At 40.8% G+C, this 22,750-nt stretch overlaps 1 protein-coding gene across 44 annotated transcripts in view; it reads right to left on the reverse strand.

The window, feature by feature from the left end:
- Nucleotides 1–10,642: 10,642 nt before the first annotated feature.
- LOC138743264 (follistatin-related protein 5-like) overlaps nt 10,643–22,750 on the reverse strand; it is a 795,256-nt gene continuing 783,148 nt past the window's right edge. For all 44 annotated transcript variants that reach the window (XM_069898295.1, XM_069898291.1, XM_069898292.1 and 41 more), the window contains 2 exons: nt 18,193–18,317; nt 10,643–14,531 (listed from right to left, as the gene is read on the reverse strand). In XM_069898295.1, the coding sequence (XP_069754396.1) occupies nt 13,829–14,531; nt 18,193–18,317 (828 nt within the window). In that variant the 3' untranslated portion in view covers nt 10,643–13,828. The remainder of the gene's footprint in view (nt 14,532–18,192; nt 18,318–22,750) is intronic.

Below are 22,750 nucleotides of genomic sequence, written 5' to 3' on the forward strand. Positions count from 1 at the left end.
GAACCAGTCATGACTTAGCATGGCCAATTTGCGCGAAACTGTTCTCTGCATGGATTGATTGAATCATTTGACTTGAGGAATGGTTGATTTAGTTTATAGCATCTATCTTTATTGTTTTTGTGTTGTCATGTTTGACTCACACTTCAACAAACAATTAATAAATAAATGTTATTACTAAAACTAGAGAAAATGTCCATCAGAATCCGTAATGAACAGAGGGTCCAGCATTAATGAACCATGCTGACAGGTCTTTTCTGGTGTCACTTCACAAAGTAGGCAAATCTGGTTGCAGTATAGCATTACACAGGTTGTTTCAATGCTCCCCAAGTTTTTAATTGGGAGTTTTGGCTGTTGATTGTGAAACAAAGGATGAACATTTTCTACTCAATTTTAAAATGTTCACTTCATTTCAAATGAAAGTGAATAATTTTCCAAGGAAGGCAAATATCAAAAATACCATTCAGATTTTACTTGTAGCCTTTGTCTTTATCCCACTTCCTATAAAAGAGAATTTATAACTGACATGGTAAACACCAATAAGAAAATGACCAGCCATTTGAGTTGACTGTTGATTTACAGCACACATGTCAAACTCTGGCCTGCGGGCCAAATTTGGCCTGTGATATAATTATATTTGGCCCGCAAGATCATTTCAAAATTGTATTAGAGGTGGCCCGCCCTGCAGCGAGAGCCGATGCTGTTTTTTGGTAATGTCACCCCCACCATCCTCCCCCTTCATTGCACATCCTTCCCCATTGTAACACGAGAAATTGTAACACGAGAAGTCTGTCGATGTCATCAGCCGGCAAGCTGGTTGGAAGGCTCCCCGCACAACCAGTCACTTCTCCCACCTGTCGAGCGGTGCGGCGGATTGGCGAGCGCCTGTGATTTCCTGTCGGCGTGACGGACATGGCAGGCTGCGCACAGCCCCCGGGCAGCACGAGCCCCGCGCGACTGGCACTGGATGGCCCTTCCACAGCGCGAGCGCACTTCTCCCAGTCGCCACGGCCTTCAGCGCTTGCACCTGCACGGACCCCAGGGACGGCTGGTTCGGCCCTGCACGTGAAGAGAGAGATGGTGGCTGTCCGCAAAGGCTGATCGGCAGTGCGCTGGGCCTGAGTGGGTGGGTAAGCAGAGGTGGGCAGAGGGTGTAGGTGAGGAGTAATGGGCAGGGAAAGTTATGGTAGTGCGAGGGGCAGTTAGAGGGAGGGATGAGTAGAAGGAGGGGTGGATAGGGAAGAGGTAAAAGGGGAGGGGCAGGGCGAGTAGGGCTGAGGGTGAGAGACGGATAGATGGAGGAACAGGTTGAGGGGAGAGGCAGTAGAGGGGCGTGTATAGGATGAGGTGGGTAGAGGCAGAGCGAGTGGAGTGAGGGGTGAGTAGAGGTTGGGTAAAGGACTGGTCAGGTAGAGGGATGGTGGGTCGAGGGTGAATAGAGGCCTAGAGCCTGAGGAGTGAGCAGGAAATGCTGAGTCCTGATGCAGGCCAAAATGGACACAGCTTGTGAATGCTGACTATATCTCCACAGGGACCAAATAGGTTTCCCTCAGGTCAAGCAAAGGGTGAACTTGAGCTACCTACTCCTGACCTGTAACATTATCCTCCTAAAGTTATATCCTAAAGTTTAACATTACATATGTTGAAAGAAGGGAAAACATGCAGATGTTGTTGAAAATTTTCAATAAATATTTAGTTTGGCCTTCGACTTAGTTCAAGTTTTTAATTTTGGCCCACCGTGAATTTGAGTTTGACATCCCTGATTTACAGGAATGTAATCCATGATGCACCTCAATTCTATTTTCTTCCCATTTTGCATTATTAAGTTTAACTATTTCACATTATTGAAATTTTAAAGGTGGGTTTATTAATTACATCACATTTTATTTGAATTTATGAAAATGTAGTTTACTGGTAATCAGTACAAAATATGAATACATTTTTGTTAGCGAGGCATGGTATTCAGCTTGGGAGCAATAGCGTATCTAGGTAAAGTGGTGCCCTAGGGCTGCCACCGACATCAGCACAGCCCCCACCCTCCCAGTTTTTTTTTTAAAAAGCACAAAAAACTGCACAAAAATGCCCTCTGAATTAGTCATTGCTATTTTCTTTTTTAAACCCTAGTGTTAGTGGTAAAGTTGTGACAGTCTGAAGAATGATGACTTTGTCTTAGAATGTGAGCGAACAAGATTCTATCAATATTTCCCCCGCCCCCCAGCCCTTCAACTTTCACACTGCTTTATTTGAATTGTTCAGCTTGGAGGGTTTCCATCCGCAACTTTTGCAATGGTTCTTTTCAGAAATCAGATGATAGAGCACTGATAAAATTAATGAGGGGTAAACTTTCTTTGGAAAAGAAAATGTTGTACTCCATTGGAAGGTTAAAGCTGGCAACAGGGTCGATGCTAAGGGGGGCACTTCCCACCCCCCCACAAAAAAAAACCCAAGGTATTATTAAACCCCCCCCACCCTCCCAGACCTGGTGTATTTGTAGGTTGTTATCTTGGTTATTCTGGGGACAGTGCTGATATCCCCAATTATCTCTGGCTGGCGATTATGTTTTGGTGCTTCTACAGCACCCATCTCAGTGCATTTCTGCATCTATGGTCACTTTGAGGTGGTTGTAGCAAATGTTGCACTTGATCCAAATTGCTGGTCCCTCAGCCTTGAGCTGTTCGCTCCAGCTCGCCACCTCTCTGGCTCAGATCCTGCACTAGTCTCATATGCAGGTGGGCATTCTCAGTGTTGTACCCAACAGCATCTGTGGATACTTCCCTGGAATTCCCCCTGCTGGGATCTGCCTCCTCATCTACCTCTGGGTGCTTGCCAATGCTCCCTAATAATTTGCTGATCAGGTAACTTCAGAACAAAGCCTGGATCTTCGCTGCAGTCTGTGCATGGCTAGCAATTTCTCACTGATCTTGGTGACCTCTCCAAGCTGCTTGGATGATGTTGGCAGCTCTGGTTCTTTCCTGATGTTGCCATCTGGTAGGCAGTGTCAAGCCCAGCTTTCAATGTGCTTTGAATGTCTGTTCCTGGAGCCTGGCGGCCCATGCACCAGGACTCTATTGGCTGCAGAGTGGCGAAAGGACAGGTTCCTCCTTCGGGCATGGTTGGGGGGAGACCTGGTCGATGTTACCCATCTTCTTCCATTGCCTTGGTTCTGTGACAGCCTCGGGACTGGGTGGAGAGGTGGACAGCTTGACTGGCATAGAGGTATTGTAAAACCCCATCTTGTTCACTGATGCTGGAGGTGGCAGGGAACCAGCCCTGTGCCCATCTCTGCCATCTGGTGCCCATGTGCCAGCATCACGACTGCTTGCTGCAGCTCCACTCAATGCAGAATGAATGGGAAAAATGGTTGTCTTTATCTTCCTTACCCATAATCCCCCTCGTAGCTGGAACTTCAAGTCCATTTGAAGTTCAGTCTTAGAAATCTTGTGTTGAAACTCAGAGCCATTAAACTGAAATTCAGAAGTAATTATGAAAAAGATGAGTAACTGGTTCATCAGACTTTTCAAAACTCTCAAATTCTTGTTGGGTTGCTTTCAGAGAAATGTTCCTTCATACAAATGATTTTTCACAACTCCTCTCTTCCTTGTGTAGAGTTTACAAAACTTGTGACTTCCACGATGCTTCCACGAACCCAGACAAAAGTTAAATGAAATGACTATTAGAATGGTGATGATTCAAATACAGGACTGATCATGTTTCATTTATCCAGACATGGGTCAATCAAAAATGACCATTACAATGGCCTTAGTAATTTACTGCTCTCCTTTCACAAGGAGATACAGCAGAAGTGACCATCTCCCCTGAAGTCACTTCAGTTCTGTCTCTCCAGTTGACATTCTAATAAACTAAAATGCTGTTTTTTCAAGTGTCTTAATTACATGACTTGCCTGATAAATACTGGTTTTGTTTGTTTTTCCAAATATCTGATTCATATTGCAGATAGTCTTCTCTTTGAATAGATGTCTTCTTTGTGCAAACAATCCATTGTTGTAGTTTTTCAATTGAAAACAAGAACTCTTTTATGGCATTGAATGTTGTTATCTGCGAGTAAAGTAACTTTACTTAAAAACACTCAGTTCAATATTTCCTTTTTTTTTTAATTTTTTATTTTTCACACCATAAATCACATTAGCCATGATATACACTTTTTCTTTTTCACACATTTACAGTGACTTTTTCTCCCCCCCCCCCTCTCATCCATTTTAGGTATACAAATCTAGGTTGCATTAATTCAGTCAGACAATGTTGTCATTCAACAAAAATACACCAGAAATTCTACAGAGTCCATTCTTTTCTTTCCTTCTCCTTCCATCAACTTAGGTAATGTTTGTCCCCGGTAGGTTTTCGCTATTGTATTTAATGTAAGGCTCCCATACTTGTTCGAATGTTTCAATATTATTTCTTAAACTATAAGTTATTTTTTCTAATGGAATACATTTATTCATTTCTATATACCACTGTTGTATTTTCAAATTATCTTCCAATTTCCAGGTTGAGATAATACATTTTTTTGCTACGGCTAGGGCTATCTTAACAAATCTTTTTTGTGCATCCTCCAAATCAATTCCAAATTCTTTGCTTTTTATGTTACTTAGGAGAAAGATCTCTGGATTCTTTGGTATATTGTTTTCTGTTATTTTATTTAATATCTGATTGAGATCATCCCAAAATTTTTCTACTCTCTCACATGTCCAGATTGCATGAATTGTTATTCCCCTTTCTTTTTTACATCGAAAACATCTATCAGATACTGTTGGGTCCCATTTATTTAACTTTTGCGGTGTAATGTATAGTCTGTGTAACCAATTATATTGTATCATATGTAGCCTCGTATTTATTGTATTTCTCATCATTCCAGAACATAATTTCTCCCATGTTTCCTTTTTTATCTTTATATTTAAATCTTGTTCCCATTTTTGTTTAGTTTTACCATTTGTTTCCTCATTCTCCTTTTCTTGCAGTTTAATATACATATTTGTTATAAATCTTTTGATTAACATTGTATCTGTAATCACATATTCAAGGTTACTTCCCTCTGGTAAACTCAAATTGCTTCCTAATTTATCCTTCAAGTAGGATCTCAGTTGGTAATATGCCAGTGCTGTATCTCCAGTTATATTGTACTTATCTCTCATTTGTTCAAAGGATAAGAATCTACTTCCTGAAAAACAATTTTCTATTCTTTTAATCCCTTTTTTCCCCATTCTCTAAAGGAAAGGTTGTCTATTGTAAAAGGGAGTAGCTTATTTTGCGTCAATATTAGTTTTGGTAATTGATAATTTGTTTTATTTCTTTCTACATGGATCTTCTTCCAAATATTGAGGAGATGATGTAATACTGGAGAAGTTCTATGTTGTACCAATTTTTTGTCCCATTTATATAATATGTGTTCAGGTATCTTTTCCCCTATTTTATCTAATTCTAATCTCGTCCAGTCTGGTTTTTCCCTTGTTTGATAAAAATCTGATAGGTATCTTAATTGTGCGGCTCTATAATAATTTTTAAAGTTTGGCAATTGTAAGCCTCCTTGTTTATACCATTCTGTTAATTTATCTAGTGCTATCCTCGGTTTCCCCCCCTCCATAAAAATTTCCTTATTATTTTCTTTAACTCTTTGATGAATTTTTCTGTCAGTTGTACTGGCAATGCCTGAAATAAGTATAATATCCTTGGAAAAATGTTCATTTTAATACAGTTTATCCTTCCTATCAGTGTTAGTGGTAGATCTTTCCAATGCTCTAAATCGTCCTGTAATTTTTTCATTAGTGGATTATAATTGAGTTTATATAATTGGCCTAGATTTTTGTTTATTTGTACACCTAGGTATCTTATTGCCTGCATTTGCCATCTGAATGGAGATTCCTTCTTAAATTTTGAGAAATCCGCATTATTCATAGGCATTGCTTCACTTTTATTTACGTTTATCTTGTAACCCGACACTTCTCCATATTCCTTCAATTTCTTATATAATTCTTTTATTGATAGTTCTGGTTCTGTTAAGTACACTATAACATCATCCGCAAATAGACTGATTTTATATTCCCTGTCTTTTATTTTTATTCCTTTTATATTATTATCTATTCTTATCAATTCTGCTAGTGGTTCTATAGCTAGCGCAAACAATAAAGGTGATAGTGGGCATCCCTGCTGCGTTGACCTGCTTAAGTTAAATTGCTTTGATACATGTCCATTTACTGTTACTTTCGCTAACGGTCCCTTATATAATGCTTTAATCCAATTAATATACTTCTCCGGTAAACTGAATTTTTGCAATACTTTGAACAAATAATTCCATTCTACTCTGTCGAAGGCCTTCTCTGCGTCTAAAGCAACTGCTACTGCAGGTGCTTTATTTCCTTCTACTGCATGAATTAAGTTAATAAATTTACAAATATTGTCTGTTGTGCGTCTTTTTTTGAGAAATACAGTTTGGTCTAAATTTACCATTTTCGGTACCTGTTCTGCTAATCTGTTTGCTAATAGTTTAGCTATTATCTTATAGTCTGTGTTTAGCAAAGATATTGGTCTATATGACGCTGGTAAGAGTGGATCTTTCCCTTGTTTTAGTATTACTGTAATTATTGCTGTTTTACATGAATCTGGTAAGCTTTGTGTTTCATCAATCTGGTTGATTACATCTAGGAGGAGCGGTATTAATAAGTCTTTAAATGTTTTGTAGAATTCTATTGGAAATCCATCCTCTCCTGGTGTCTTATTATTTGGTAATTTTTTTATTATCTCTTGTATTTCTACTATTCCAAATGGTTCTGTTAATTTATTTTGTTCCTCTATTTGTAGTTTTGGTAGTTCAATTTTAGTCAAAAATTCCTCTATTTTCCCTTCTTTCCCTTCGTTTTCAGTTCGGTATAATTGTTCATAGAATTCCCTAAAGTTTTCCTTAATTTCTTTTGGATTATATGTAATTTGTTTGTCTTTTTTCCTTGATGTCAATACCATTTTCTTAGCTTGTTCTGTCTTAAGCTGCCATGCTAGGATTTTGTGCGTTTTTTTCCCCTAGTTCATAATATTTCTGTTTTGTCTTCATTATATTCTTCTCTACCTTATATGTTTGTAGTGTTTCATATTTTATTTTTTTATCCGCCAATTCTCTTCTTTTAGTTGTATCTTCCTTTATTGCTAATTTTTTTTCTATGTTTACTATTTCCCTTTCCAACTGCTCTGTTTCCTGATTATAGTCCTTCTTCATCTTGGTTACATAGCTTATTATTTGCCCTCTAATGAATGCTTTCATTGCGTCCCATAGTATAAACTTATCTTCCACTGATTCCGTATTTACTTAAAAATACATTTTTAATTGTTTTTCAATAAATTCTTTAAAATCCTGTCTTTTAAGTAGCATGGGGTTTAATCTCCATCTATACATTCTTGGAGGGATGTCCTCTAGCTTTACTGTCAATATTAAGGGTGAATGGTCCGATAGTATTCTCGCTTTATATTCTGTTTTTCTTACTCTATCCTGCATACTAGCTGATAACAAAAATAGGTCTATTCTTGAGTATGTTTTATGTCTAGCCGAGTAGTATGAGTATTCCTTTTCTTTTGGGTTTTGTTTCCTCCATATATCCAAAAGTTTCATTTCTTGCATTGATTTAATTATAAATTTGGTTACTTTGTTCTTCCTGTTAATTTTTTTCCCCCATTTTATCCATATTTGGATCCAAATTCAGGTTGAAATCCCCTCCTATTAGTATGTTCCCTTGCATATTAGCTACCTTCAAAAAGATATCTTGCATAAACTTTTGATCTTCTTCGTTAGGTGAATATACATTAAGTAGATTCCAAAACTCCGAATATATCTGACATTTTATCATTACATATCTCCCTGCTGGATCTATTATTTCCTCTTCTATTTTAAATGGCACATTTTTGCTAATTAATATAGCCACTCCTCTTGCTTTTGAATTATACGATGCTGCTGTTACATGTCCTACCCAATCTCTCTTTAATTTCTTGTGCTCCAATTCAGTTAAGTGTGTTTCTTGGACAAATGCTATATCAATTTTTTTTTTTTTCAGTAAATTTAGTAGTTTCTTCCTTTTAATTTGGTTATGTATTCCATTAATATTTAAAGTCATATAGTTCAGCGTAGCCATTTTATACTTTGTTTATCTTCTCCTTCCGTTTTTCCATCATTACCTTTCCTCCTTTTCCATTTCTGTTTTCTTATTTTCAACTCTTTATAAGACAACATTCCTACAACATCCAACATTTTCCTTATTCTTCTATTTATATCTTCTTTATCCCCAATCTCCCCTTCCCCTCCTGAGTTGTCCTTTATCCCTTGTCGGACAACCACATCTCCCCTCTCCATTTGGGTTTGCGAATGCACTCGCAAGCGTCAACTGATTTTGCAGTGACCGCTATTTCTCCCCACCCAGCCCTCCCCAGAAAAGATTTCACTTTTCGTATGTAACAAAGGTCACTCTTTTAATTCCCTCCTTATTCTCTCTATTCCATTTCCTTCTCTTATTCATTCTTGTCTATACTATCTATATTTTCCTCTAAGTACAGATACCTTCACATATGCACATTTTATCTATTCACTCTTATACCTCTTTACCCACATACATATCAATCGTGATCATTTTTACTCTCATTACCCGTCTTCATCCCTCAGTCTATTTTTGTAATTGTTCTGCAAATTTTCGTGCTTCTTCTGGGTCCGAGAATAGTCTGTTTTGTTGTCCTGGAATAAATATTTTCAATACCGCTGGATGCTTTAGTATAAATTTATACCCTTTCTTCCATAAAATTGCCTTTGCTGTATTGAACTCTTTTCTCTTCTTTAGGAGTTCAAAATTTATATCTGGATAAATGAAGATTTTTTGCCCTTTATACTCCAGTGGTTTGTTGCCCACTTTTACTTTTTCCATTGTCTTCTCCAGTACCTTTTCTCTTGTAGTATATCTTAGGAATTTTACTACAATAGATCTTGGTTTTTGTTGTGGTTGTGGTTTAGAGGCCAATACTCTATGTGCCCTTTCTATTTCCATTTCTTGCTGTAGTTCTGGACATCCTAGGGTCTTAGGGATCCAATCTTTTATAAACTCCCTCATTTCTTGCCTTCTTCATCTTCCTTAAGGCCCACTATCTTTATGTTATTTCTTCTGTTATAATTTTCCATTATATCGATTTTTTGAGCTAACAGTTCTTGTGTCTCTATCGCTTTTTTATTAGATTCCTCTAATTTCTTTTTCAAGTCTTCTACCTCCATTTCTGCTGCTACTGCCCGCTCTTCCATCTTGTCCATTTTCTTTCCCATTTCTGTTAAGGTCATATCTATTTTATTCATTTTCTCTTCTGTGTTGTTTATTCTTTTTCTTAAATCATTAAATTCCTGTGTTTGCCATTCTTTAAATGACTCCATGTATCCTTTAATAAGAGAAAGTACCTCCTTTATCTTGCCCTTCTCTTCTTCTTCTATTTCATTGTACTCTTCCTCTTCCTCCTCTTCTTCCTCTGGGTTGGCCATCTGTTGTTTCTTTGTTGCTCTTTTCTTCTCTTCTTTCTTGTTTCCATTGTCTTCTGTGTTCTCTTCTTGCTGCAGGTGTTCTGCAGCTGTCGTTGCTGGCTGTGGAGATCGACTCCCCGTCGGTGTGTTTTTTTTTCATGCGCGGTTGCGCACTTTTTCTCGGCTCAGCGAGCCATTTTAGTAGTCCATTATCTACCGACCTGAGGGAGCGGGTTTCTCTCTCCACTGCGGGCCTCTTCGAACAGGTAAGGCCTTCACCTTCTTCCTCCGTTGTCTTCTCTTCCTCTCTTCTTACCGTTGCTTTCGATTTTTCTTTTTTTGTCGCCATCTTCTTTCCACCTTTATACTCACTTTTTTTTCACTTTTATTTCTGTGCCTTTGTGTTTTCCTTTGTTTTTCCCGACTTTTCTGGAGAGGGCTGGAGTTCACTGTCCGGCCACTACTCCATCACGTGACTCCTCATCAGTTCAATATTTCCTCATGCGCCTTTTGATCGTTAGTAAACGATCACTGTGTCCTTGGCAATGTTTATTTCTGATTTTGTAATAACTCAAATCCCCAAATTCCAGCTCTATGACTAACTGGACAATCTAGTTCTTTCTCTCTGGTTTTCTACTTTAAAAGCTCCCACTGTTGTAGATATTTAGCTCATTATGCTTGTTCATTGCACTTAATCAATATATAAAATTGACTCCAGGAAGCTGGCACCCACCTTTAGTGTGTTTCAGTTTAGTTTGCACTTTAATCTGTAGCACTATATGATACCATTCAATATACTCCATTAGCACTGATGTCCTGGAAAAGATGTAGCAATAATAGTTTTAATTGGGGAGTGTGGTATCCTTTAGATTGCAATTTTTTAAATGTCTGTGCCAAGATGTATCATTCATGGGGGAAAATAATCACACTGTAATGCTGGAGGAACCCAACTGGTCTTTTCAGCATACATAGGAGACAAAGATGTATTGCTGATGTTTATTGAAATATAATTAAGTACCTACATTACAGGCTGTGTGTAATTTATCTATATCTGACCAAAAATGTAAAAGAAAATCCTATTTATCAAAGAAAGAGAAGCAAAATATAGGCAACACTTTGCAATGTTTCAAATTATGAAATTTATTATAACAGTTGGAAAATCTCACAGCATGGGTTTTCTGCATAAATTTTGCCTCCAGGTTGTACATTTATTTCACAAGAGGTATTGCAACAGTTTACTCTGTGAATGGTATAACAAGTAAAAAGGGAAAATTCACTGTTCCTTGATGCAGCAACACATCAAAGTTGTAAAACAATTTTAAGACTGGAAAGACAAGAAGATGCTTAAGGTTAGAAGAACCAACCAGAAGATTTGATAGGGAAGTAGTGCCATGGAACTACTGAAGGAGAGGTGAGCAGTCACCTTGCTTTGGCTGAAATATTTATTATTCACTGTACTCTCTACACTGCCTTGCCTTTAGCATCAAATGATTGTTCATGACAGGGAATGATGTATGTAACCATGCACCTCGTGTAGCACTGAAACGCAGCTGAATTCCTTAAAATTGGCCATAAGTATGGTTTAAAAAAAAAAGATCTTTTTTACCAGAATCATGAACCTTTTTGCCTAATCTGAGAAGGGTTTCAGCCCTGAAAGGCAAAAGAATAAATATAGATAAGCTTTTTCCATTGAGGGTGGGTAAGATTCAAACAAAAGGACAAGGGTGAAGGGAAAAAGTTTAGGTCGAACATGAAGGGGAACTTCTCCACTCAGAGTGGTGGGAATATGGAATGAACTTCTAGCTGAAGTGTAGATGTGGGCCCAATTTTAACATTTAAGGAAAATTTGGACAGGTATACGGATGGGAGAGGTTTGGAGTGCAGGTCAGTGGGACTAGGCAATAAAAAGTAGTTTGGCACAGACTAGAGGGGCAGAAGTAACCTATTTCTGTGCTGAATTTGTTCTATGGTTCTGGATAAAAAGCAAAATACATAAAAAAAGGCTGCAGGATAGAAACAAATTGAGTGAAAGAGACCTGGGATTCTCAACTGTGAATGAAATGCCTGGAGGGAAGTTCTGTCTGTGAGGGTGATGGTAGGTTGGTGTTGTTGGGTGGAAAGTTGGAAGGTGGTGCAGGATAGCTTCTTGGTTGACCAGAGTAAATGTTTGGTATGTGAGTGGGAAGGGAAGGTTGAGAATCACTGCTCTAGACCCAAATGTTACTGAAATATTTTGCTTGAGAAAAATTGCCATTGGCCCATTTCCTTTGGAGTTATGAAACCATGCACATAACGAGTCAATTAGACATGATAAAAAGAGCAGTTTTCAAACTTCTTTCCACACACATACCACCTTAAGCAACCCCTTACTAATCACAGAGCACCGATGGCATAGGGATTACTTAGTGGTATGTGAGTGGGAAGAAAAATGTTGAGAACCACTGGTCTAAGGTGAGTTTGTTCTTGTATTCAGGCACGAGAATCTCCACTCATTTTGAATGGTACATAAATTTCCAGACAGGCTGAGCAGTTGTTGCAAATGGATCGAGAGTGTGTTTCGATCAGCAAAGTAGGAGTTAAAAATCGCTGTTTTGCTGATCGTTACTGAACTTTATTCATGTAAAGAATCGAGTGGGAAGAGAATAATACTGGGGACAAAGACTTGGACAGCTCTTTATTATAAAGTGTCTCTGATGGAATCACTCTTTCTCCTTTCTGCTGGAACAATGTTCGGTTGGTGTCGTGTTGGGACCTCTAAGTAGCCACCTTCACCCCCTACTCCCTTTAATCACCTGGATGACATCTCATCCTACAGGAAGTGCAAAATGTGAGATGTGGCTGTAGGGGAACCTGGAACAATCCTGTGGTTAGGTGACTTTGACTACCCATGATGAGAACATGTAATGTCTCTTTAGACTCTGTGGAAATATTTTCCTCGCGTATGTGTTTGGCCATACCCTAAGGAAACATCTTTGATAGCCAACATTCTCCTCCCGAGGCATTCATTGAATGAGTATATTGAGCAGGAGATGGCACTCCCAGTTTATTGTAACTCACTTGGACTTATTTCTTACGCTGCCTAGCAAAGTCTCTTAATGTATGTGTCCCATTGAGTAGACATAAATACACAGATGGTATGGCAAACTCTTTATTGTATGAAGGTCATAAGTAGCATCCAAATCTCTGATGTATGGAGGGGAGAAAACATCATACATAAACAGTGACATAATTCAATGTGTAATTAATATTGGGAAAATGCCAGATACCCTAACGTGAATTGCATAGACCTGTTTCAGTTTCCCAAAGTGCCCAATTTCACTTGGAAAAAACCACAAAAGGAATGATCACTTCACTGTGCGATGAGATCATGTAAAATGGGAGCTAATGGGACTAATCTGTATTGGGGAAAGAAACACAAGAGGTCACTTGGGATTTGATTTATAGTTGTTCAGTTTTTCTTGGTCAGGCCAGGGCAATAGCGAAGGAACTTTTCAGTATTGTTGGTCCTGAAATTGCCACGAGTCGGTACTTGTTAGGGGGCTGCTTTGAAACAGTGTACGTTAGCTACAACATGCAGCAAATTGCAATCGTGTTTTGGCCTATCGCAACCTTCCTCTTAATGTTGTCTTTTAAAAAGTGGAAATTCTTCTCCACTCAGCATCATTTACCATCAGTTAACTAATGCATGAATGGCACAGTGAATGTATCTTCCTCATTGGACTCCTCTTCTGTGCACTGCGGGAAGGGCTTGGCCATACATCTTGGCATAGCAGAAGCAATCTGTGAATTTTTAGAATTTGCTTCCTGTACATCAATAAATTTAAAACTAGAGGGGAAGAGCAAAATACTTGAACAACAATTAGCTGAATAGTTTTAATCCACGTGTATCTTTAATGTTTTTGCTTTGTGACCCTTTGAAGACTGTAGTTTATCATCGCACCCACATAAAAAAGATGGAAACATGAGAATGATTGCAAAGTAAAAATTATCGTAGCCACAGATGGAAAAGGAGAGGAAAAGAAACATTGTGTAGCTCTTGTGTTTTAGAATACATTTATGGTAGTCCACAGTGAAAAGTTATAGAAAATATATTTATCTTTTTCTGCAGAAATGGAATAGACAATGAGTGATTTTTTTTAAAAATGAAAATGTTGACAAAGGTTTATTATTCAACTAAGAGATGCAATCAAATGTTCACAATGATCAAAACACCAAGTTCAGCAAAGTTGTGTACAGTAAGATTGTTTTCAGTGTAAAAAAAAATGCAGATGTGAACTGTACAGTTCTCTTAAAAGCAGTGTAAAAGATCATTGGATGAAGTTAGCTGCTCCACTCTGTGACTTTTCATGCTTCCCCAACCCACACGATTGTGTTGCCTCGTGTTATCTTGGATATCTCACAGTTCAAATCGTTTTGTCTTGCTCCTATGATGAACAGGGAATCTTGAGATGGAGTAGCCAAGTGCTGTCCAAATAGACCACTGTTAACTATTGCCCGGTTGTTGCCATTCCACAACCAGTCCTTTTGTTTAATGGGAACTTTCAAGCCCTTAATGAATTTAACACTCCCCGATGAGAGCTCCAGGAAAAACACATCTGTTTGAACACGGGAGCTGGCGTAGATGTAATACTCGTTGGCTTCTGTGAAAGATGGCTGAAAGGTGACATCGACAATGTGTAGATTTGTAGCAATTTCAAATGCAGACATGATCTCACCCCGAAATGTAATAGACTGGACTGTAATTAACCCCTTGTAATCATCTGTGCTGACTAGGTAATGCCCATCAGGGGAGATGTATGGAGTACCTGACACCTTGTCATTGTATCCAATTACAGTATCAGTGACACTGTTAATGATGATCTGTGACTGGGGCAAGCTTGAGCCATTTGTCTGACAATGGATAATGTGATAGCCACCCAGATGAGTGTAGGCCATTGCCTCTGGGATGCAACTGTAGTTCTTGAGGCTAATTGTTTTGATATAGGATACGGTCTCCAGATCAATCTTGTGAAGTGCTGCTTCTGAGCTGTGAAGAATAAATCCATATCTAAACAAAGGAAAAAATAAATGATCAATCCTTCATAACAAGACCACCTTACATTTTGAAAAGTCTGCCGATCACTTTAAGCTAGTTGATGTGGCCTGCAGAATAATAGTGCAAAACCTGCTTCAATAATTAAAAAAAAATTACAATGCCGTAGAAGTTGATTCAAGCCATTGAAACCTGCGCCATCCAATTAATAGACAACCCCATACAGTTTGGAGGGTGGGAGGAAAATTGAACAGCTGGGGAAAACCAAAGCAGGTCACGGGGAGAATGTACAAACTCCTTGCAGTGCTGTATTTGAACTTGGGCGACTGGCACTTTAATAGTTTCATTGTAAGTGCTTCATTAAGGAGTTGACGGACACTCCCTTCACGAGAAACGAAGATTATTTACTAAAGAAAACAGCAATCTTCTAAGGACTATTATCATCCATGTATTCATGTGGTATGATTCTGTGCGTAAGGAAGGAGAGTTTTCAATGAAAGAGAAAGCTTGGAAGCTGAACACTGGGTAATTCTGTGGTATATTTGTAAATACAGTGCAGCCTGGTTAGCGCCACACTGTTACAGTGCCAGCGATCGGGACAGGATTCTAATCACCTGCTCTCTGTAACTTTATGGGTTTTCCCCGAGGGCCTCAATTTCCTCCCACTGTTCAAAAAGTGTGTGTGGGGGGGGGGGGGGGAAGGCGTAGTTTAGAGGTCAATTGGGTGTAATTGGATGGCACAGGCTCGTAGGCCAAAATGGCCTTGTTACTGTGCTGTATGTCTAACTTGAACTTAAGCCGCGTGCATGTAATGATATATACATCTGTTACGCTGCCATAAAGTGTATCTACATATTCTGAACCCTCCGGTGGCTCCTTGGAATAGAACTTTCCAGTTAAACAAAACTGACATGTTGTCCATCTTTCTGTACTCTGTCATGCTGCAATGTCTATAACAGTCAAGAAAACTTGGCAACCTTCTGCCTGTAGACAACCCCCATGGAATCACTTGCTCTGACTGCATCCTTTGTCACTAAAGATGCATGCACTACATCATGTGAGATAGGCAGTAAGGTGGAGATCACCATGTGGAACTCTTGATCAGTGAGCTTCAAGCCTCTGCACAAGTAGTTCACCTTTTTGCAATCATTTTGATAGCTGCAGGATAAATCAGCTGGCATAAAATGATCTGCTTCAGTGGTTAATTTTGGAACAGGATAGTTGTATTGGTAGGTCAGGCAAAGGGCAAGTTGGAAGGAAGCTCTAGGTGGCTGTATATAATTAGATCATTAACATTCCAATTCAATTGCCTACAATGAGAACAGGTCAGAAAGATCAGTGCAACTTTTTTTTCACGATGGATGCCATCGGCTATGGGTTATATTTTGCCATGTGCAGCTTTTGCCTCCATGTTAACCTCCCTAGTACATGCTGTGACAGTATCTGTGTTTACACATTAAAGATTATCTTGCAGGTTTTGCATCTTGGTCAAGTCTTGGCTATCTGAAAGGAATAAGGTCCAGGGTTTTGGTGAGGGAGAGCAAGAGGTGCTTACTTGCATCAATTAAATTGGTACATTTACTGAGAATTAATCTGCCAAGCTGTTTGTGTAACTCAAATCAAGTTCCAACAGTCACTGATCAGGTTATTTCATACTGATACAAAATGCCCCTTTTATTGCTTTACTCATTATTTTCATTTGTATTTATTCCAGTAAGTGAACAAGTAGCTCAACTGAGGTGGTAGTCTTCTGTTTACTTCCCTTAAATATGAGATGATCACAAGGGTAAGGTCACTTAATATTGTCTGGTGTTACATCCAGATGTGCAATGGTGGATATCTGATGCCACTGCACCAATTGCTTCCATAGCCTTTGCAGAGTTCCAGACTTTGACCAGAGGACTACTTGTAACATTTCCCTTTCCTTCTACCTCCTCATGTAATAATATCACAATATATGATTTTGTGTAATAATATTGGTTAAGATGGTATTTTCATCTATCTCAGGAATTTGCAGAGGCTTGTTATGACATCAGAAACCCTAGTGAATTTCCACAAACATGTGGTGGAAAGAATGCATTGTGGTCTGATAAAGAGAAACTAATAGCGCTAAAAAAGAAAACCCTGTTAAAGGTAGTGGATGCAGGCCAGGATATCATGGGTAAAATCCTCCCCACCATCTAAGAACATCTACAGGGAGATGTAGCAAGAGCAGCAGCAATCATCAAATATCCACACCACCCAGCATGCACTCTGTTCTCACTGCTACCATCAAGAGATATGTGACGTGAGTCTTGCACCCCCTCCACCATCAGACTCCTCAACAACAAACTCAATCAGGGACTCATTTAAAGGGCTCTTACTTTTCACTTTATTTTTTTTCTCTATTATACAGTCAGTTTGTTTACATTTCTTTATTTGTTTACATGTATGTGAGTCTTTTTTTTTGTACTGTCAATAAGTGGTAATCCTGCCTCACCTGCAGGATAAAGAATCCCAGGGTTGTATGTGATGTCATGTATGTACTGACAATAAATCTGGAATATGAAATAATGATGTGAAAACTCAAATAGTGAGATATATAATGCAAAAATAGGACTGGTTATTAAAGAAAATGAGAGAGAGTTCAATGAACAGCATCAATTTCACATGATTTTGCATCATAAGAATGATTTTGCATCATAAGATAATGTTAATCAAACATTGGAAATTCAAGGTCTTTTTGAGGTGTCAGCAAATTTGTCTGCAAAGGTACCATTTTGATGACCCTGGGCCATGACACTGATAGTTTTCTTTAGGCACTTTTACACAGTGATTGAGTAGCTGAAAATTATATGAAATTTGGCAGTGTAAAAATTTCATGGAATTTATTTGCTAAATTCCATCCTGTAATCCAAGGCCACTGCACATTTTGATGGAGTGGCTGTAGGCTCAAGGTAAGAAACTACGCTAATGAATACAATGTTTCCCCTCCGACAAACTGTGCAACACAGGAAGGCGGGGTAAAAGGGCTTCCTGTGTAAACATCCATACTGGAGGTAAGAATGCAAATTTTTCCTTAATTTCTGTGTATTAAAAAAAACCATCATTGAAACCCAAATGGACAGACTTGGGGGAAAACATTAATGAAATGAACTCCTATGATACTGGCATGTGAAAGTGAGATGTTTGGCTGAGGTTAAACTAAAGAATTGTATTGCTCGAGGCACAATTGCATGCAAGTGAACCAAAGGTTTCCACCTCCTAAGGAGTTGGATGCTCAGAACTGTTGAGGTAAACACTTACAAATTGGAATAGTGATGAAAATGGTCTTTTGTGTCAGTCGAAAACAAGCAGGGTGGTTGATTTTCAATTGAGATACAGAAAAAGCAGCAGTAACGTAGCACCTGAAAGCAACATCAGAATTTTCTACCTTTAAAGAAAATTTTCATGGAAATGTTGCTCATCTTAACAGGTTTTGTGCTATGGGGACCTAGGTCTCTTGGTTCTATTTCTGCATGAGCTTGCTCCATCTTTTTCTCATAGTCCACTCCCTTTTGAGTAAAACTCTTGAGACTTTGAGGTTTCCCTAGTCCCAATTGGTTTACCATGGATGTGGAATGGCTCAACACTTCTGATGTGGAAAAGAACAAAGACTAAAATCTTGTGTTTGAAAAGAAAAGTAAAACCTCTGTACCTGATGTGATTGATGATGAGATTGGTTGGAGGAATAAAAAAGTCATCAACTCGATCAAAGTCTTTGAAAAATAGTTGTGTGTGGAAAGTTTGATGGTCTGTAATTGCACTAACTTTGCTGAGAACCTGGGAAAGTGAAAGAACGTTAAGAAGTTAGGAAGAAGAGAGGGTGAAAAAAAACATGTAGGATATGGGGGAGATGAGGAAAGATGCATGCAAGCAAGCAAGCAAGCAAGCAAGCAAGCAAGCAAGCAAGCAAGCAAGCAAGCAAGCAAGCAAGCAAGCAAGCAAGCAAGCAAGCAAGCAAGCAAGCAAGCAAGCAAGCAAGCAAGCAAGCAAGCAAGCAAGCAAGCAAGCAAGCAAGCAAGCAAGCAAGCAAGCAAGCAAGCAAGCAAGCAAGCAAGCAAGCAAGCAAGCAAGCAAGCAAGCAAGCAAGCAAGCAAGCAAGCAAGCAAGCAAGCAAGCAAGCAAGCAAGCAAGCAAGCAAGCAAGCAAGCAAGCAAGCAAGCAAGCAAGCAAGCAAGCAAGCAAGCAAGCAAGCAAGCAAGCAAGCAAGCAAGCAAGCAAGCAAGCAAGCAAGCAAGCAAGCAAGCAAGCAAGCAAGCAAGCAAGCAAGCAAGCAAGCAAGCAAGCAAGCAAGCAAGCAAGCAAGCAAGCAAGCAAGCAAGCAAGCAAGCAAGCAAGCAAGCAAGCAAGCAAGCAAGCAAGCAAGCAAGCAAGCAAGCAAGCAAGCAAGCAAGCAAGCAAGCAAGCAAGCAAGCAAGCAAGCAAGCAAGCAAGCAAGCAAGCAAGCAAGCAAGCAAGCAAGCAAGCAAGCAAGCAAGCAAGCAAGCAAGCAAGCAAGCAAGCAAGCAAGCAAGCAAGCAAGCAAGCAAGCAAGCAAGCAAGCAAGCAAGCAAGCAAGCAAGCAAGCAAGCAAGCAAGCAAGCAAGCAAGCAAGCAAGCAAGCAAGCAAGCAAGCAAGCAAGCAAGCAAGCAAGCAAGCAAGCAAGCAAGCAAGCAAGCAAGCAAGCAAGCAAGCAAGCAAGCAAGCAAGCAAGCAAGCAAGCAAGCAAGCAAGCAAGCAAGCAAGCAAGCAAGCAAGCAAGCAAGCAAGCAAGCAAGCAAGCAAGCAAGCAAGCAAGCAAGCAAGCAAGCAAGCAAGCAAGCAAGCAAGCAAGCAAGCAAGCAAGCAAGCAAGCAAGCAAGCAAGCAAGCAAGCAAGCAAGCAAGCAAGCAAGCAAGCAAGCAAGCAAGCAAGCAAGCAAGCAAGCAAGCAAGCAAGCAAGCAAGCAAGCAAGCAAGCAAGCAAGCAAGCAAGCAAGCAAGCAAGCAAGCAAGCAAGCAAGCAAGCAAGCAAGCAAGCAAGCAAGCAAGCAAGCAAGCAAGCAAGCAAGCAAGCAAGCAAGCAAGCAAGCAAGCAAGCAAGCAAGCAAGCAAGCAAGCAAGCAAGCAAGCAAGCAAGCAAGCAAGCAAGCAAGCAAGCAAGCAAGCAAGCAAGCAAGCAAGCAAGCAAGCAAGCAAGCAAGCAAGCAAGCAAGCAAGCAAGCAAGCAAGCAAGCAAGCAAGCAAGCAAGCAAGCAAGCAAGCAAGCAAGCAAGCAAGCAAGCAAGCAAGCAAGCAAGCAAGCAAGCAAGCAAGCAAGCAAGCAAGCAAGCAAGCAAGCAAGCAAGCAAGCAAGCAAGCAAGCAAGCAAGCAAGCAAGCAAGCAAGCAAGCAAGCAAGCAAGCAAGCAAGCAAGCAAGCAAGCAAGCAAGCAAGCAAGCAAGCAAGCAAGCAAGCAAGCAAGCAAGCAAGCAAGCAAGCAAGCAAGCAAGCAAGCAAGCAAGCAAGCAAGCAAGCAAGCAAGCAAGCAAGCAAGCAAGCAAGCAAGCAAGCAAGCAAGCAAGCAAGCAAGCAAGCAAGCAAGCAAGCAAGCAAGCAAGCAAGCAAGCAAGCAAGCAAGCAAGCAAGCAAGCAAGCAAGCAAGCAAGCAAGCAAGCAAGCAAGCAAGCAAGCAAGCAAGCAAGCAAGCAAGCAAGCAAGCAAGCAAGCAAGCAAGCAAGCAAGCAAGCAAGCAAGCAAGCAAGCAAGCAAGCAAGCAAGCAAGCAAGCAAGCAAGCAAGCAAGCAAGCAAGCAAGCAAGCAAGCAAGCAAGCAAGCAAGCAAGCAAGCAAGCAAGCAAGCAAGCAAGCAAGCAAGCAAGCAAGCAAGCAAGCAAGCAAGCAAGCAAGCAAGCAAGCAAGCAAGCAAGCAAGCAAGCAAGCAAGCAAGCAAGCAAGCAAGCAAGCAAGCAAGCAAGCAAGCAAGCAAGCAAGCAAGCAAGCAAGCAAGCAAGCAAGCAAGCAAGCAAGCAAGCAAGCAAGCAAGCAAGCAAGCAAGCAAGCAAGCAAGCAAGCAAGCAAGCAAGCAAGCAAGCAAGCAAGCAAGCAAGCAAGCAAGCAAGCAAGCAAGCAAGCAAGCAAGCAAGCAAGCAAGCAAGCAAGCAAGCAAGCAAGCAAGCAAGCAAGCAAGCAAGCAAGCAAGCAAGCAAGCAAGCAAGCAAGCAAGCAAGCAAGCAAGCAAGCAAGCAAGCAAGCAAGCAAGCAAGCAAGCAAGCAAGCAAGCAAGCAAGCAAGCAAGCAAGCAAGCAAGCAAGCAAGCAAGCAAGCAAGCAAGCAAGCAAGCAAGCAAGCAAGCAAGCAAGCAAGCAAGCAAGCAAGCAAGCAAGCAAGCAAGCAAGCAAGCAAGCAAGCAAGCAAGCAAGCAAGCAAGCAAGCAAGCAAGCAAGCAAGCAAGCAAGCAAGCAAGCAAGCAAGCAAGCAAGCAAGCAAGCAAGCAAGCAAGCAAGCAAGCAAGCAAGCAAGCAAGCAAGCAAGCAAGCAAGCAAGCAAGCAAGCAAGCAAGCAAGCAAGCAAGCAAGCAAGCAAGCAAGCAAGCAAGCAAGCAAGCAAGCAAGCAAGCAAGCAAGCAAGCAAGCAAGCAAGCAAGCAAGCAAGCAAGCAAGCAAGCAAGCAAGCAAGCAAGCAAGCAAGCAAGCAAGCAAGCAAGCAAGCAAGCAAGCAAGCAAGCAAGCAAGCAAGCAAGCAAGCAAGCAAGCAAGCAAGCAAGCAAGCAAGCAAGCAAGCAAGCAAGCAAGCAAGCAAGCAAGCAAGCAAGCAAGCAAGCAAGCAAGCAAGCAAGCAAGCAAGCAAGCAAGCAAGCAAGCAAGCAAGCAAGCAAGCAAGCAAGCAAGCAAGCAAGCAAGCAAGCAAGCAAGCAAGCAAGCAAGCAAGCAAGCAAGCAAGCAAGCAAGCAAGCAAGCAAGCAAGCAAGCAAGCAAGCAAGCAAGCAAGCAAGCAAGCAAGCAAGCAAGCAAGCAAGCAAGCAAGCAAGCAAGCAAGCAAGCAAGCAAGCAAGCAAGCAAGCAAGCAAGCAAGCAAGCAAGCAAGCAAGCAAGCAAGCAAGCAAGCAAGCAAGCAAGCAAGCAAGCAAGCAAGCAAGCAAGCAAGCAAGCAAGCAAGCAAGCAAGCAAGCAAGCAAGCAAGCAAGCAAGCAAGCAAGCAAGCAAGCAAGCAAGCAAGCAAGCAAGCAAGCAAGCAAGCAAGCAAGCAAGCAAGCAAGCAAGCAAGCAAGCAAGCAAGCAAGCAAGCAAGCAAGCAAGCAAGCAAGCAAGCAAGCAAGCAAGCAAGCAAGCAAGCAAGCAAGCAAGCAAGCAAGCAAGCAAGCAAGCAAGCAAGCAAGCAAGCAAGCAAGCAAGCAAGCAAGCAAGCAAGCAAGCAAGCAAGCAAGCAAGCAAGCAAGCAAGCAAGCAAGCAAGCAAGCAAGCAAGCAAGCAAGCAAGCAAGCAAGCAAGCAAGCAAGCAAGCAAGCAAGCAAGCAAGCAAGCAAGCAAGCAAGCAAGCAAGCAAGCAAGCAAGCAAGCAAGCAAGCAAGCAAGCAAGCAAGCAAGCAAGCAAGCAAGCAAGCAAGCAAGCAAGCAAGCAAGCAAGCAAGCAAGCAAGCAAGCAAGCAAGCAAGCAAGCAAGCAAGCAAGCAAGCAAGCAAGCAAGCAAGCAAGCAAGCAAGCAAGCAAGCAAGCAAGCAAGCAAGCAAGCAAGCAAGCAAGCAAGCAAGCAAGCAAGCAAGCAAGCAAGCAAGCAAGCAAGCAAGCAAGCAAGCAAGCAAGCAAGCAAGCAAGCAAGCAAGCAAGCAAGCAAGCAAGCAAGCAAGCAAGCAAGCAAGCAAGCAAGCAAGCAAGCAAGCAAGCAAGCAAGCAAGCAAGCAAGCAAGCAAGCAAGCAAGCAAGCAAGCAAGCAAGCAAGCAAGCAAGCAAGCAAGCAAGCAAGCAAGCAAGCAAGCAAGCAAGCAAGCAAGCAAGCAAGCAAGCAAGCAAGCAAGCAAGCAAGCAAGCAAGCAAGCAAGCAAGCAAGCAAGCAAGCAAGCAAGCAAGCAAGCAAGCAAGCAAGCAAGCAAGCAAGCAAGCAAGCAAGCAAGCAAGCAAGCAAGCAAGCAAGCAAGCAAGCAAGCAAGCAAGCAAGCAAGCAAGCAAGCAAGCAAGCAAGCAAGCAAGCAAGCAAGCAAGCAAGCAAGCAAGCAAGCAAGCAAGCAAGCAAGCAAGCAAGCAAGCAAGCAAGCAAGCAAGCAAGCAAGCAAGCAAGCAA

Source organism: Narcine bancroftii, chromosome 9, assembly GCF_036971445.1.
Source record: "Narcine bancroftii isolate sNarBan1 chromosome 9, sNarBan1.hap1, whole genome shotgun sequence".
NCBI classification, from domain to species: Eukaryota; Metazoa; Chordata; class Chondrichthyes; order Torpediniformes; family Narcinidae; genus Narcine; species Narcine bancroftii.